Source organism: Palaemon carinicauda, chromosome 5, assembly GCF_036898095.1.
Source record: "Palaemon carinicauda isolate YSFRI2023 chromosome 5, ASM3689809v2, whole genome shotgun sequence".
NCBI lineage: Eukaryota > Metazoa > Arthropoda > Malacostraca > Decapoda > Palaemonidae > Palaemon > Palaemon carinicauda.
This window is the reverse complement of record NC_090729.1, coordinates 159,936,652-159,950,829: the sequence shown is the minus strand read 5'-3', so window position 1 is coordinate 159,950,829 and position 14,178 is coordinate 159,936,652. Positions and strand designations below refer to the sequence as shown.

Below are 14,178 nucleotides of genomic sequence, written 5' to 3'. Positions count from 1 at the left end.
GAGCTGTAAGCAGAGAAAGAGACCCAAGGTACTACTGTCTGGCCAGTCCAAGGACCCAATAACTTTCTAGCGGTGGCATTTCAACGGGTGACTGTTGCCCTGGCCAACCTACTGCCTATTAGTACAGCTTTGGTAATCATGGCGGTGGGCAAACCCTTTCACTACATTAAGGTATCTCCCACTACTATTCAAATAAAAATTAGGTTCATTGTATAAATCTAAATCTACCATTTAATGGCCCTGAGAGTGAAGCATCCAATTAGCTACAGTATGATCAAAGCACGCCGAAAGGTATTGTCTGAGTATATAAAGTGGTTACGGCCTCTAACAGTGACTTTTGATCAGTATAGAGACCGACAAGGTACCATTGTCTAACTATATCTCTTTTACATCTGTACGGATTAGCTGTGAATTAGGCTTTATTCCCTCATAATTACCTACAATAATTAGTAGCGATTATGTGCAATTCCCCGCACTGTTAAGGGTATGGTTTTAGATATCCTTTTCCTATATCTTCATTTCAAGTTCTCCATTTAATTAAATCTTGTGCCACTATTCAAACTGCTTTCTTTTGCCTTTAGACACTCCATCATCACTTGTCCACCAAACTGCATCAGTTATATTTTTGATTCATTAATTTTGATATAGTTTATTTAGTTCCTTATTTTATAGCCTAACTGGGTTTTTTCCCCTGTGGGAGCCCTTTGTCTCAAAGCATCCTCCTTTTCCAACTAGGGCTGTAGCTCAGCTAATAATAATAATAATAATAATAATAATAATAATAATAATAATAATAATAATAATTGATGATGATGATGATGATGATTATTATTATTATTATTATTATTATAATGATAATATTAATAATGATAAAGATATTGATAATAATAATAATGATAATAATAATAATAATAATAATAATAATAATAATAATAATAATGATAATAATAATAATGAAGTAGTTTATTCGAAATTGTCTGTCATATCAACTGACATTATAGCAAATATAAAGTAATTTCCGAAAGGAATAGTGTCAAGGTACACATTTCCCCATGTTTTACTCAGTATTCAAGAAACATCCAATGATACCTGCACGAGATATTAAATTAAAACTGTGGTGAGTGCTTTTGAAGAAATTGTTAACTAAATTTTAATATTTCCATTTATCTATTTTGTGTGCATCGTGAGGGTAGATATTTCTAAACTAAAGTGAGCATATTTCCTTAAAAAAAAAAAAAAAAAAAAAAAAAAAAAAAAAAAAAAAAAATTAAAGCGTTAATGAAAAATGGCATAATCTCGCAAAGATAAAATTCAGGCTTCGTAGAAATAATTGTTTTGATCTATCCAAAGCAAAACTAACCATTTCAATAAAAACGATTAACGTTATGTAATTCCAGAAAAGATAATGTAAATGATATCACAACAAGGTAGGCAAGCCCTTGAAAGAAAAGGATAAAATAAATGAACATAAAAAAGGCCTTTAAAGCCTATAAACAACGTAATTAATTATTGCAATATAAGAAAACCCTGAAGAGGGTTAGTGCTACCAGTGCATCCAAAGGGGTGTACTGTAGGTTTTATTTAAAGGTCTTTGCAGTATCTCTCCACCCCGTAACTGTGCTCACTTATTAGCCCTCTTCTAGACCTCCGTTCCTACCTCCTTTGTCCCATCTTGCTTTGCAATTTTTCATAGCTCCCCCCATGGTGCAACTGCAAGGTTTTTCCCCACTTGTTCATAGGTCTGAATGGCCTCCCTGGCTCCAGTGCCAGGCCTCATGGCCCAGATCCATAAATCCAATTTAAAAGTAACCTAAGAACCAAAAGCTGTACGCCAAACTTTCAACTGGGCTCCACAAGGCACTAAAAGCGTTGGAAAATCCAGGCCTACATGGCTGAGAACTATGAAGCATGAAGTAGATGATGAATGGAGAAGTATTGAATTAAGAACTCAAGATAGAGACGACTGGCGAAATCTAACCGAGGCCCTTTGCGTCAATAGGCGTAAGAGATGATAATATCAGATGATGATGTATTTGTTCTCAGTATTACACATGAATTTATTCTCTTGCCATGATCTCTTTCCAATGTTTTGCTCCTTAATGGATATCCCCCTGAAAATGTTGAAATCCCTTCAGCATGCGACTAACCCATGCGAAGTGAGAGCTTCATGCATGAGACACTCCTGGGAAATGTATCAGTAAATCCCCCCATTACCAGTATGCACAGGTAAAGACCCCTGCTAACTGAGAGGCTTATGTCGTAATTGTTCCGTCTTAGTTTGGGAATATTGTTCACACAATCTAAAAGCGAGGAGTCTGTCGTTGAATGGACGCAGCAGGCCATTTACCTGAGAGATACAGGAGGTTAACGAGTCCAAAATGTCCGTACAAGCATTCTGAAAAAAATAATCTTTGATTTGCCCTTGAAGAGAAAGGGTATAAATCATCGTAGAAATTATTTTAAAGCCAATACAATTTTTGAGTGTATAATATTTTTTCGTTCACAATATTGGAAATAATTAATTATGGAAGTCGCAGAGTACAACATTACATTATTCAACAAGATACTGTCGGTAAATAATTCTGTAGCCTAAATCCAGTGATTCTTTGTTTCATGTGGTTTGAAGCAAAGCGAAAGGACCAAACATCCCCTCTCAATGTTACTATTTTATTCAGCTTTCTTCCTCTCCGTTCCTCTCACAACTTCTTAACAAGGTCCCTCTATCTCTCTCTGCTGGAATACTGGCTCTGAATTCTTCGGATGTAGCCGATGCAATTGATGACTTTGGATAAATTAAGAAGACCAATTTTATGCTTACTTAACTGTAGATGAAGGTCAGTGGAATGCCGCTGACATATTATAAAGGCAACACCCAATTTTGAATTGGTAGAAGCAATTTGAAAAGGTTCTTAATTAAATTTATTTTTTTGTTTATTTAATCGTGTTTTGGTAATGCTTCACCTTTAATAAATCACACATATAAATACATACTTTATTCACACACACACACACACACACACACACACACACACACACACACACACACATATATATATATATATATATATATATATATATATATATATATATATATATATATATAATATGTGTGTGTGTGTTTATGCAGCTAACAGCTTTTCCGTGCCAGCTCTTATCTTTTTTATTTCTTATGCTAACTAATTATTATTAAATATACTCGTGAGCACGCGCGTACACTCACACACACACACACACACACATATATATATATATATATATATATATATATATATATATATATATATATATGTGTGTGTGTGTGTGTGTATGTATAATATATATATATATGTGTGTGTATGTATAATATATATATATATATATATATATATATATATATATACATATGTATGTATGTATGTATAATATATATATTCATATATGCGTATATATTATATATATATATATATATATATATATATACATATATATATATATATATATATATATATGTATGTATATATATACATATATATTATAATATTTTATATTATATTCTTCCATAGAAACTTTATTATCGTTTCTACATTTGCACTTGTTCACGGCGGTTTTATCATGTATTCTACAGAAACAGTTAGTTCTCCGCCATGTAGTATAAAGATAGCTCCCAATCAAAGCACTAAACTGGAGTTAACTAGACTTGACGGTTCTCGTTAGTTATCGTGGTCATCTTCAGACTTGAAGATGCATAGCCAACCTGCATAAAAATGTTTTGAACCTCGTTTCTTTTACATAAGCGCGGGGCCAATTTGCCATGACATGTGAAGGTTGTGGTGACTTTTTTCCACCAACTGTTTTTCATTAATATTTATATTTCTTTTTCCTATTTACCGTTATTTGTAAGAGAAGATTGGGAAGAGTTTTGGGATAGTACTTGGAAAAGTAGTCACCAAATTTTTTTTGGTGTTGTCATTCTCATTCGCTTCATGTATTTCTAAAATACCCTTTCTAAACTCGTTATAAGGAAACTCGTGCAGAAATGCTAAGCCAGTTTCTATAGAAAAAAGAAAAAAAGATACAAAGATTAGTTCTTGGATAAACTTTTATCCTAAACAATCAAATGCGAACCGTAAAGTTTTCTAATTGCTAAATCAAGAACCGTATTTTCAACGCTTGACTCAATTTTATTCTCATTTTACCTTTTCCTCCGGTATCTTTTCGTTCCACATTTTCTGCCAATCAATTTTTGACACTGATCTTCCCAGCTCGAAGGGGATGCTCAGGTAAACCCAAATAAGCGTGATGTTGAATCAAGGAGACTTGGATTTTTCCCTATATTGGCTTTTTGACCTTATTGTAACGTGTTGCCTCTTGCGCCAGACGGCTAAGGTCTTGTGCCATTTTTATGAATTGTGAAAGTTGAACTTTTTGCTCTTACCACTTCTTCTATCTGATAATTTGACCTGCCAAAAGTGTTTATATAATGCATTGATTTCGTTTGTAAACGTGGCTCGATTTTACCGCCATATGTGATAGGAAAGTATTTTTTGAGTTGTGACTAATTATACCTCACAGATTAAATTCCATAGCCGTTATCACACAACATTTTCTTTTTACGAAGTAACAATTAGGTCTCTATCTTAAGAAATGACGAAAATATAACGAAAGGCTGACCCCCGGCTGGTTTAAATGCGTCGTTTATTGTCTGAAACTGTTATTCTTGTGTATACGCGTAGTATTGATGCTCACATAGGATTTGTTACATAGAAATTAAGTGGAACGGGAAGTGAAAAGATCAAAAGAATAAGAATGTCTTTGCTATCCCCGCAGGAAGGAAATGTCCTCTCCTCTTTAAGTTATTAAAACTGTAGAAATCTAGACATAAACAATCATTTTACCTGTTAATTCGAGATCATAAAATGCTAAAATGAGGAAATAAGTGAGGCTTAACTTTTGATAAGATAGTTTGTTCGAATTTTCCGTCTGGTTATGTACATTTATTGAGTTTTTATGCTATGAACTAAGAATCAATCTTTAATAACGGGAATTGGTGTTAGAAATTCACAGACAAAGATGAAAAATAAAAGATTGAAATAATCATAAAGACAAAATACAAATGGGAAAATATAAAGGTTTTTCAATTTTCTCCCGTATTAGCACGTAAAAGACGTGAGAAAGTTGCACAATATTGTGAAGCAGATTACGAGTAATTCTCATAATTGTGATGATAAGTTGCAGCCCATAGGCCTACAGCGTACTGTTTTTTTTTTTTTTTTTTTTTTCTACTAGGGTTTCAGCTTAGCTATAATACTGATTAATAGTTATAATAGTATACTGTTTATACGCTTAATCACCGAGGTCGGCTTCAGTCTGGGATATTCAACGAGATTGATGTATACGCCGACGGCAGATATTTTTTCATTAAGTGACATTTAATTAAAGAAAATAAAATTACCTAATTAGATTAGAGTGGACGCGAGACAGATTTTCATATTGTCTAATTTTATTCCATATATAAAGAACTAGGTTTTATTATTCATTATAACTTTTATTTGTGGCTTAATTTCTTATTGTCTATTGTAAAACTAAAAACCGGTTTTAAACGGTATTTTTGTCGATACCACGAAAAAATAAGGAATTTCATAATAAGGGTCTCTTCCAGGCTAAAATGAAATTAGAATCTTTCCAAAGTATTGACTTTATTTTATTTATTCTAGATTGAAACAAACCATAAAATGCTTATTCAACTAAACCTCCCTGTTTTCTCTTACAGATTGAAAGAATCTTGGTTATTTGTTATCTCATTTTCAATAGTTTTTCTCAAATTTCTTCCAGACTGAAATGTGTGGAATTGTCCTGCGATTACCTAGTCGTCATGGAGCCCCAAGTTCTCCTGGACGATCCAGAGACGTTCACAACTTTGGTTGCTTCTAACAGGTGGGACCAAAACTCATTTCTTGTATTTATATATATGTCATGTGTATCAATATACTTTGGGATATTCTTAAGGGTACGACAGAATTAACAGTTGCTGCTGTTTTTATTTGATATATTTCAATGAATTTTGGCTTGCTTGGATATGCTTAACAAAGTAGCCAGTCATGATGTTTTTCAGTTGAAATAAACAAAATAAGCACGTTGATCGCAAGGGTTTTTAAAGTTCTCGCCTACAGTGCCTTTTGAATTCAAAATGAACAAGGGAATATCAGAATTCAAAGTACCTAGATTTTTCACCTTAAAAACATTGCACAGACGTTCTTCTTAACAGACAGGAATCCATTTTCTGAATTTTCTAAAGATTTGATCTCTCTCTCTCTCTCTCTCTCTCTCTCTCTCTCTCTCTCTCTCTCTCTCTCTCTCTCTCTCTCTCTCTCTCATATATATATATATATATATATATATATATATATATATGTGTGTGTGTGTGTGTGTGTGTGTGTGCGTGCGTGCGTACGTGTGCGTGTGCATATATAACAGCCATAAATACCTCGAAATATCGAATTCGCTCTACTCCGGGATCAGAGAACCAAGCCAAGGGGAAATTAACTTTATGATAATAGCTTCTGGTCGGCCAAGGATTCGAACCCTGACCAAGTCGAAATGAGGTTCCAGTGATTTACCACTTGGCCACATATCTCTCTTAGTGATATATATATATATATATATATATATATATATATATATATATATATATATATATATATATATATATCTTTTTCAAAAAGAAAGATAAAAATAAGTATACATGGGTAAGAGTGGCAAATGAAAGAGTAGTAGAAAGGGTATAAATGGATTATGTGTTGATAACTAAAAGAATGATTGGAAGATTGAAAGACGTGCACGTGTTTAGGGGTATGGCTAACGGTATGTCTGATCATTTTTTGGTGGAATGAAAATTAGTTGTAGCAAAAGAGTGGGGAAATAGAGTAGGTGGATGTAAAAGGGAGCTAGTGAGGGTTGAAGAGCTAATAAAACCGGGGGTGAAAAGTAAATATCAGGAAAGGTTGAAAATGACATATGACGAAGTGAAAGTAAGAAAAACTGGCAATTTAGAGGAGGTGTGGAAGTTAGTAAAAAAACATTTTGTTGGGATTGCAAGTGATGTGTGTGGCAAGAAGGTTGTTGGGGGCAGCATGAGGAAGGGCAGTGAATGGTGGAATGAAGGAGTGAAGGTAAAAGTGGAAGAGAAAAAGAGGGCTTTTGAAGAATGGCTGCAGAGTAATAGTATAGAGAAGTATGAAAAATATAGAGAGAAAAATGTGGAAGTAAAGCGCAAGGTACGTGAGGCAAAGAGGGCAGCTGACCTGAGGTGGGGTCAGGGATTAGGTCATTCATATGAAGAGAATAAGAAGAAGTTTTGGAAAGAAATGAAGAGAGTAAAGAAGGCTGGCTAAAGAATTGAAGAGACAGTGAAAGATGGAAATGGAAGATTGTTAAAAGGAGAGGAGGCAAGGAAAAGATGGGCGGAATATTTTGAAAGTTTACTGAATGTTGAGGATAATAGGGAGGCAGATATAATTGCTGTTGCAGGTGTTGAGGTGCCAGTGATGGGAGATGAGAATGAGAGAGAGATTACAATAGATGAAGTGAGGAGAGCACTAGATGAAACGAGAGTAGGAAAAGCGTCTGGTATGGATGGTGTGAAAGCTGAGATGTTGAAGGAAGGGGGTGTGACTGTACTTTAATGGTTGGTGAGATTGTTTAATATGTGTTTTGTGTTGTCAATGGTACCAGTAGATTAGGTTTGTGCATGTATTGTACCACTATATAAGGGTAAGGGAGATATGCATGAGTGTTGTAATTCAAGAGGTATTAGTCTGTTAAGCATAGTTGGAAAAGTGTATGGTAGAGTAATGATTAATAGGATTAAGGCTAAAACAGAGAATGCAATCTTAGAAATACAGGGTGGTTTTAGAAGAGGTAGGGGTTGTATGAATTAGATTTTTACAGTAAGGCAGATATGCGAGAAATATTTAGCAAAAGGTAAGGAGGTGTATGTTGCGTTTATGGATCTGGAGAAAGCGTATGATAGAGTTGATAGGGAAGCATTGTGGAATGTAATGAGGTTATATGGAGTTGGTGAAAGGTTGTTGCAAGCATTGAAAAGTATCTACAAAGGTAGTAAAGCATGTGTTAGAATAGGAAATGAAGTGAGTGATTGGTTTCCAGTGAGAGTGGGGCTGAGACAGGGATGTGTGATGTCACCGTGGTTGTTTAACTTGTATGTTGATGGAGTGGTGAGAGAGGCGAATGCTCGAGGGCTTGGACGAGGTTTAAAACTGGTAGACGAGAATGACCATGAATGGGAGGTAAATCAGTTGTTGTTTGCGGATGATACTGTACTGGTAGCAGACACAGAAGAGAAGCTTGGCCGATTAGTGACAGAATTTGGAAGAGTGTGTGAGAGAAGGAAGTTGAGAGTTAATGTGGGTAAGAGTAAGGTTATGAGATGTACGAGAAGGGAAGGTGGTGCAAGGTTGAATGTCATGTTGAATGGAGAGTTACTTGAGGAGGTGGATTAGTTTAAGTACTTGGGGTCTGTTGTTGCAGCAAATGGTGGAGTGGAAGCAGGTGTATGTCAGAGAGTGAATGAAGGTTGCACAGTGTAGGGGTCAGTTAAGGGAGTAGTAAAAAATAGAGGGTTGGGCATGAATGTAAAGAGAGTTCTATATGAGAAAGTGATTGTACCAACTGTGATGTATGGATTGGAGTTGTGGGGAATGAAAGTGACGGAGAGACAGAAATTGAATGAGATGAAGTGTCTAAGGAGTATGGCTGGTGTATCTCGAGTAGATAGGGTTAGGAACGAAGTGGTGAGAGTGAGAACGGGTGTAAGAAATGAGTTAGCAGCTAGAGTGGATATGAATGTGTTGAGGTGGTTTGGCCATGTTGAGAGAATGGAAAATGGCTGTCTGCTAAAGAAGGTGATGAATGCAAGAGTTGATGGGAGAAGTACAAGAGGAAGGCCAAGGTTTGGGTGGATGGATGGAGTGAAGGAAGCTCTGGGTGATAGGAGGATAGATGTGAGAGAGGCAAGAGAGCGTGCTAGAAATAGGAATGAATGGCGAGCGATTGTGACGCCGTTCCGGTAGGCCCTGCTGCTTCCTCCGATGCCTTAGATGACCGCGGAGGTAGCAGCAGGGCCTACATTATCTGTGGTGGATAATGTGGGAGGGTGGGCTGTGGCACCTTAGCAGTACCAGCTGAACTCGGTTGAGTCCCTTGTCAGGCTGGGAGGAACGTAGAGAGTATAGGTCCCCTTTTTGTTTTGTTTCATTTGTTGATGTCGGCTACCCCCCAAAATTGGGGGAAGTGCCTTGGTATATGTATGTATGTATAATTATTATTATTATTATTATTATTATTATTATTATTATTATTATTATTATTATTATTATTATTATTATTATAATGATACGGGCCGATAACAATAAACGTGGTAGACCAAAATTGCACAACAGACAATTGGCTGAAATTTGTTGAAACTTCACAACATTATAACTGTACGCCTGAAATTCATGATTTGATAGTTTATATAATATAGATAATATATGTGACCTTACGGTCATATTGGATTACTCGGAGCCTAAAAGGAAGGGTTTATGATAGTTCATGGAAAATTGGTTATACTTTGCCTTCATCATCAGTATTCGCAAGGAAATAAAGTTGTTAATTATCGTTCAAGTTGTTTTTGTTTTGTGACTAAAGATTTAAAAAAAATGATTTAAATGAAAGGCAGATTCTTCTGTTCTTTTCAAATCCGACTTTTAGGCAAATTGTGAAAGATTCTTCCTTTTGCTTATACAGTATGTGAACAATTTGTGTTTTGTATAAACACATACAAAACACAAACATATACTGTGTGTATATATATTATATAAATAAATATATACTGTATATATATATATATATATATATATATATATATATATTTATATATAGTGGGAGGAGATTCTAATGCTATCTATATTTAAACAGGAAGGTGATGTCCTGCAATGTGGTAACTAGCGGAATGATAGTTTGCAAGTTTTTTTTTTTTTTTTTTTTTTTTTTTTTACGGGGTACTAGATGAGAGATTGAGATAGATTGTAGAAATTTGGAAACAGCAGTATGGATTCATGCGGGGGAGAGGGACTATGGATGTCATCTTTATAATAAGGCAGTTACAGTAAAAGAAACTAGAAGGGAACCAGAAGCTCCTCTGTGCATTTATAAAACTAGTGAAGGTTTATAATAGAATGCCATGATGAGTGATATTTTGGTGCTTGAGGAAGAGGAAAGTCCTGTAGAAGCTGGTTAGAATGGTAGAGATGATGTTCAAAAGAACAAGGACAAAAGTAATTACAGCTGCGGGGGAAACAGAAACCCGAAACCTTTAAAGATAGTGTTGGATTACACCAGGGGTCAGCATTAAGCCAATATTTATTTGTGCTGATCTTGGATGTAAGTGAAGATGTAAAAAATGAAGAGTTGTAGGAGTAGCTGTATGTAAAGGATTTGGTGATTAACGTTGAAAAGGAGGAAGACTCACAGAGAAAGGTTGTAGAGTGGCAAGAGACCTTGGAGAGGGGTGGTTTGAGGGTAAATGTGGATTAGACTGAAGCTATGGTGAGCAGTAAGGAAGGTAGGGGCAGGATAGCCATACATGGAACAGGTGGAACAATTTACATACTTGGGATCTACTATAAGTTAAGAGGGAGAATGTGAAGCTGAAGTTTAGAATGGGATAAAAGCAGCCTGGGGGAAGTGGACAGATGTAGCAGGAGTTGTATGTGGTAATAAAATGTCAATCAAGCTAAAATTCAAGATCTATAGGACATCAATAAGACTAGTGTTAATGTATGGATCGGAAACGTGGGCTTTAAGATGAAAATAGGAAGTAAAGGGAGAGAGAACAGAGATGAGAATACTGAGTTGGATTATGGGAATATAACTGCTTGAAAGATTGGAAAATTATGAAATAAGAAGCATAGCAGCCATAGCAAAGATTGCAGATGTTATAAGAGTGTCACGACTGAGATGGTGTGGACACGTGTTGTGAATGAATGGTGGAGAGGTAGTGAGGAGGGTTTGGAAGGAATCTCTTAAGGCAGGGTGCTGGAATCCAGAGGTAGGCAGAGAATTAGATGACATAAGGGGAAGAATGATATGAAGAGAAGAGGTTTAGGCATCGGAGAGGGCACATCAGGTAACTGACCCCAAAATGTAGGTGGTGGGAAAGAAGATATGTATATATATATATATATATATATATATATATATATATATATATATATGATATAATATATGATTATGTGTTTGGATTGGGACATGTGTAAATGTATATGTGTGTATCAACATATATATGCATATACATTCACACATATATTTGTGTGTATATATTCTGTATATGAGGATATCTTTATATATATTTAGACTCAAATATTTACATGCACACACATGTGTATATGTATATGTATATATATATATATATATATATATATATATATATATATATATATACACACATGCATATATATGTGTATATGAATATATATTTATATATATACACATGCATATATATATATATATATATATATATATATATATACACATACATACATACATACATACATACATATTATCATCATCATCATCTCCTCCTACGCTTACTGACGCAAAGGATCTCAGTCAGATTTTGCCAATCGTCTCTATCTTGAGCTTTTAATTCAATACTTCTCCATTCATCATCTCCCACTTCATGCTTCATAGTTTTCAGCCAAGGCCTGGGTCTTCCAACTCTTCTAGGGCCTTGTGGAGCCCAGATAAACATTCAGTGAACCAATCTCTTTTGGGGAGTGCAAAGAACATGCCCAAACCATCTCCAACTACCACTCACCATGACCTCATCCACATATGGCACTTGAGTAATCTCTCTTATATTTTCACTTCTAATCCTGTCCTGTCATTTAACTCTATATTTTTCTGAGGGCTTTGTTCTTCAATCAGCTGAATCTGTTGGAGATTGCTTCATTGCCATACCACGACTCATGTCCATACAGTAAAAGATTTCACTAAATTGATATATTGTCTGATTTTTATATTTAATTTCAGACGAACTGATTTTCAAATTTTACTTAACCTAGCCATTTTCTGATTGGCTTTTTTCAATATTTCACTAAACTTTAATTCAAAAGACCCTGTATTGGAGATCATAGTTCCCAAATACTTAAGTGATTCTACCTCATTTATCCTTTCTCCTTCCAGTGATATTTCATCTTCCATTACATATTACATTCTCATCATCTGTGTCTTTCTTCTATTTATCTTGAACACAACCTCATGTGAAATTTCATGCAATCAGGTAACCAATCATTGCAAATCCTGTGTTGTTCTGCTAATAGGGAAAGCATCATCAGCATACTCTAGGTCCGGTAATTTCCTATTACCAATCCAGTCCAATCCTTCTCCACCATCTCCAACTGTTCTATGCATTACAAAATCCTTGAGGATAAACAACATAGTAAAAAACACACTCCCTTGGAGTACTCCGGTGTTTACTGGAAATTCCTTTGATAGGGGTCCACTAACATGAACTTTGCATTTGCTATGGTCATGAACATACTTAATCAAATTTAAATATTTAAGAGGAATTCCTTAATAACGCAGGACTCCTCATTAAATTGGCCGGTGCACACCATCAAAGGTTTTTCGTAGTCCACATACACCATCAAAAATGGATTTCTATGTTCTACGCATCTCTGTACAACATGTCTTAAAATAAAAATTTGGTCAGTACAACATCTATCTTTTTGAAATCCTGCGTGTTCATCTCTCAGCTTTTCATCAATCTTTCTTTCTAGTCTCTTTAGAATAAGCGGGCTATATATTTTCATGATAACTGACGTAAGTTTGATGCCTTTGTACTTATTGCAATCAGTCAGGCCTCCTTTTTTGGCATTTTGGCCTCCACTCCTAGCTCCCATTCATCAGGTTTTTCCTCTTCATGCCATAGTCTACAAAATTATCTAGTAAGTATTCTGGGAGTCACTACATTTTCAGCCAGTATCATCTCAGCACTTATTCCATCATAACTAGGGACTTTCCATCTGAGTTTTTCAATAATAGCTTCGACTTCAGACACTGAATTCATTCATGGCACATCAAGGTCTTTTTCGGCAATCAAATTATTCCCTTTGTATCTCCTATTCATGGCCTCAATAAATTGTTCCATCCAACTTTGCCTTTCGTCAACCTGTGTTGTTATAACAGACCCATCTCTCTTTTTTATGGGTATATGGTTCTTCTTATTTGCTCCCATAGAGATTTCATTAATTATTCTTTGAGCGATTCTTACACCATACCCACTCCCTTAATTCATAGTTTTGTCAGCCTCTTCTGCTTTCCTGTCTAAATATTCTCTCCAGCAATTCCTGGCTTTTCTTTTGACCTCACTATCGATACTGGAATACTTGGTATGCTCTTCTTTGTAATTTTCATTAATTCCTCGAAAAGTCTCAACAATCAATTTCTGTCTTTGTCTCCTTTTAATAGTATCTCAAGTACCATTTGATATCCATGGCTTTCTCCTTGTAACTTTGCAGTCCGCCGTCGGTAACCTGTTACCCGCACGGTGACCTCAATTTTCGATCAAATAACTCCCTTGTTATTAAAGATATAAAAAAACAAGCTGAAACTTGGACATTGGTCACTAATCATTCCTTACTACTATGTTAGGTGAAAGGGAAAAAAAGAATGATATTTACTATTTATTATAAATATTTTTAGAAAATAACTTGATAAAAATACATACATTAACAAAAAAATTTATAAAATTCTGTACACTTGTTCTGAGTTCTTATGATGATTTTGATGATGAAGTAGGATAATATGGGAACATCCATGCCAATTTTCAATGTCTTAGGCCGAAAAACACCAAATTTGTGACGGGGTAATAAAAACACAAAATTAATTTGTTAAAGTAAGCAGTACTTTGAAAATGTGTGCTGTAAACCACATAGATATTAAAATATCTTTGCATTTATCACCCTATAATACAAAATAAGTAAAAAGTAGTAAATATGAGCAATTGAAAGATGACAAAAAAGAAACAAAAAATTTCTTCTGAGACGGCCATTTGTCATATGGTATTTCTCCTATAGCTCACTCAGAACATAGTATAATACCCTCAAATTATATAAAATGGCCGCAGTCTCAAAAAGA

The 14,178-nt window shown here is 35.0% G+C and overlaps 1 protein-coding gene across 2 annotated transcripts in view; it reads left to right on the top strand.

The window, feature by feature from the left end:
- The window catches only part of LOC137641567 (procollagen-lysine,2-oxoglutarate 5-dioxygenase 1-like), a 252,332-nt gene that overhangs the window by 128,046 nt on the left and 110,108 nt on the right, over positions 1–14,178 (top strand). For both annotated transcript variants that reach the window (XM_068374256.1, XM_068374255.1), the window contains exon 9: positions 5,812–5,913. In XM_068374256.1, the coding sequence (XP_068230357.1) occupies positions 5,812–5,913 (102 nt within the window). The remainder of the gene's footprint in view (positions 1–5,811; positions 5,914–14,178) is intronic.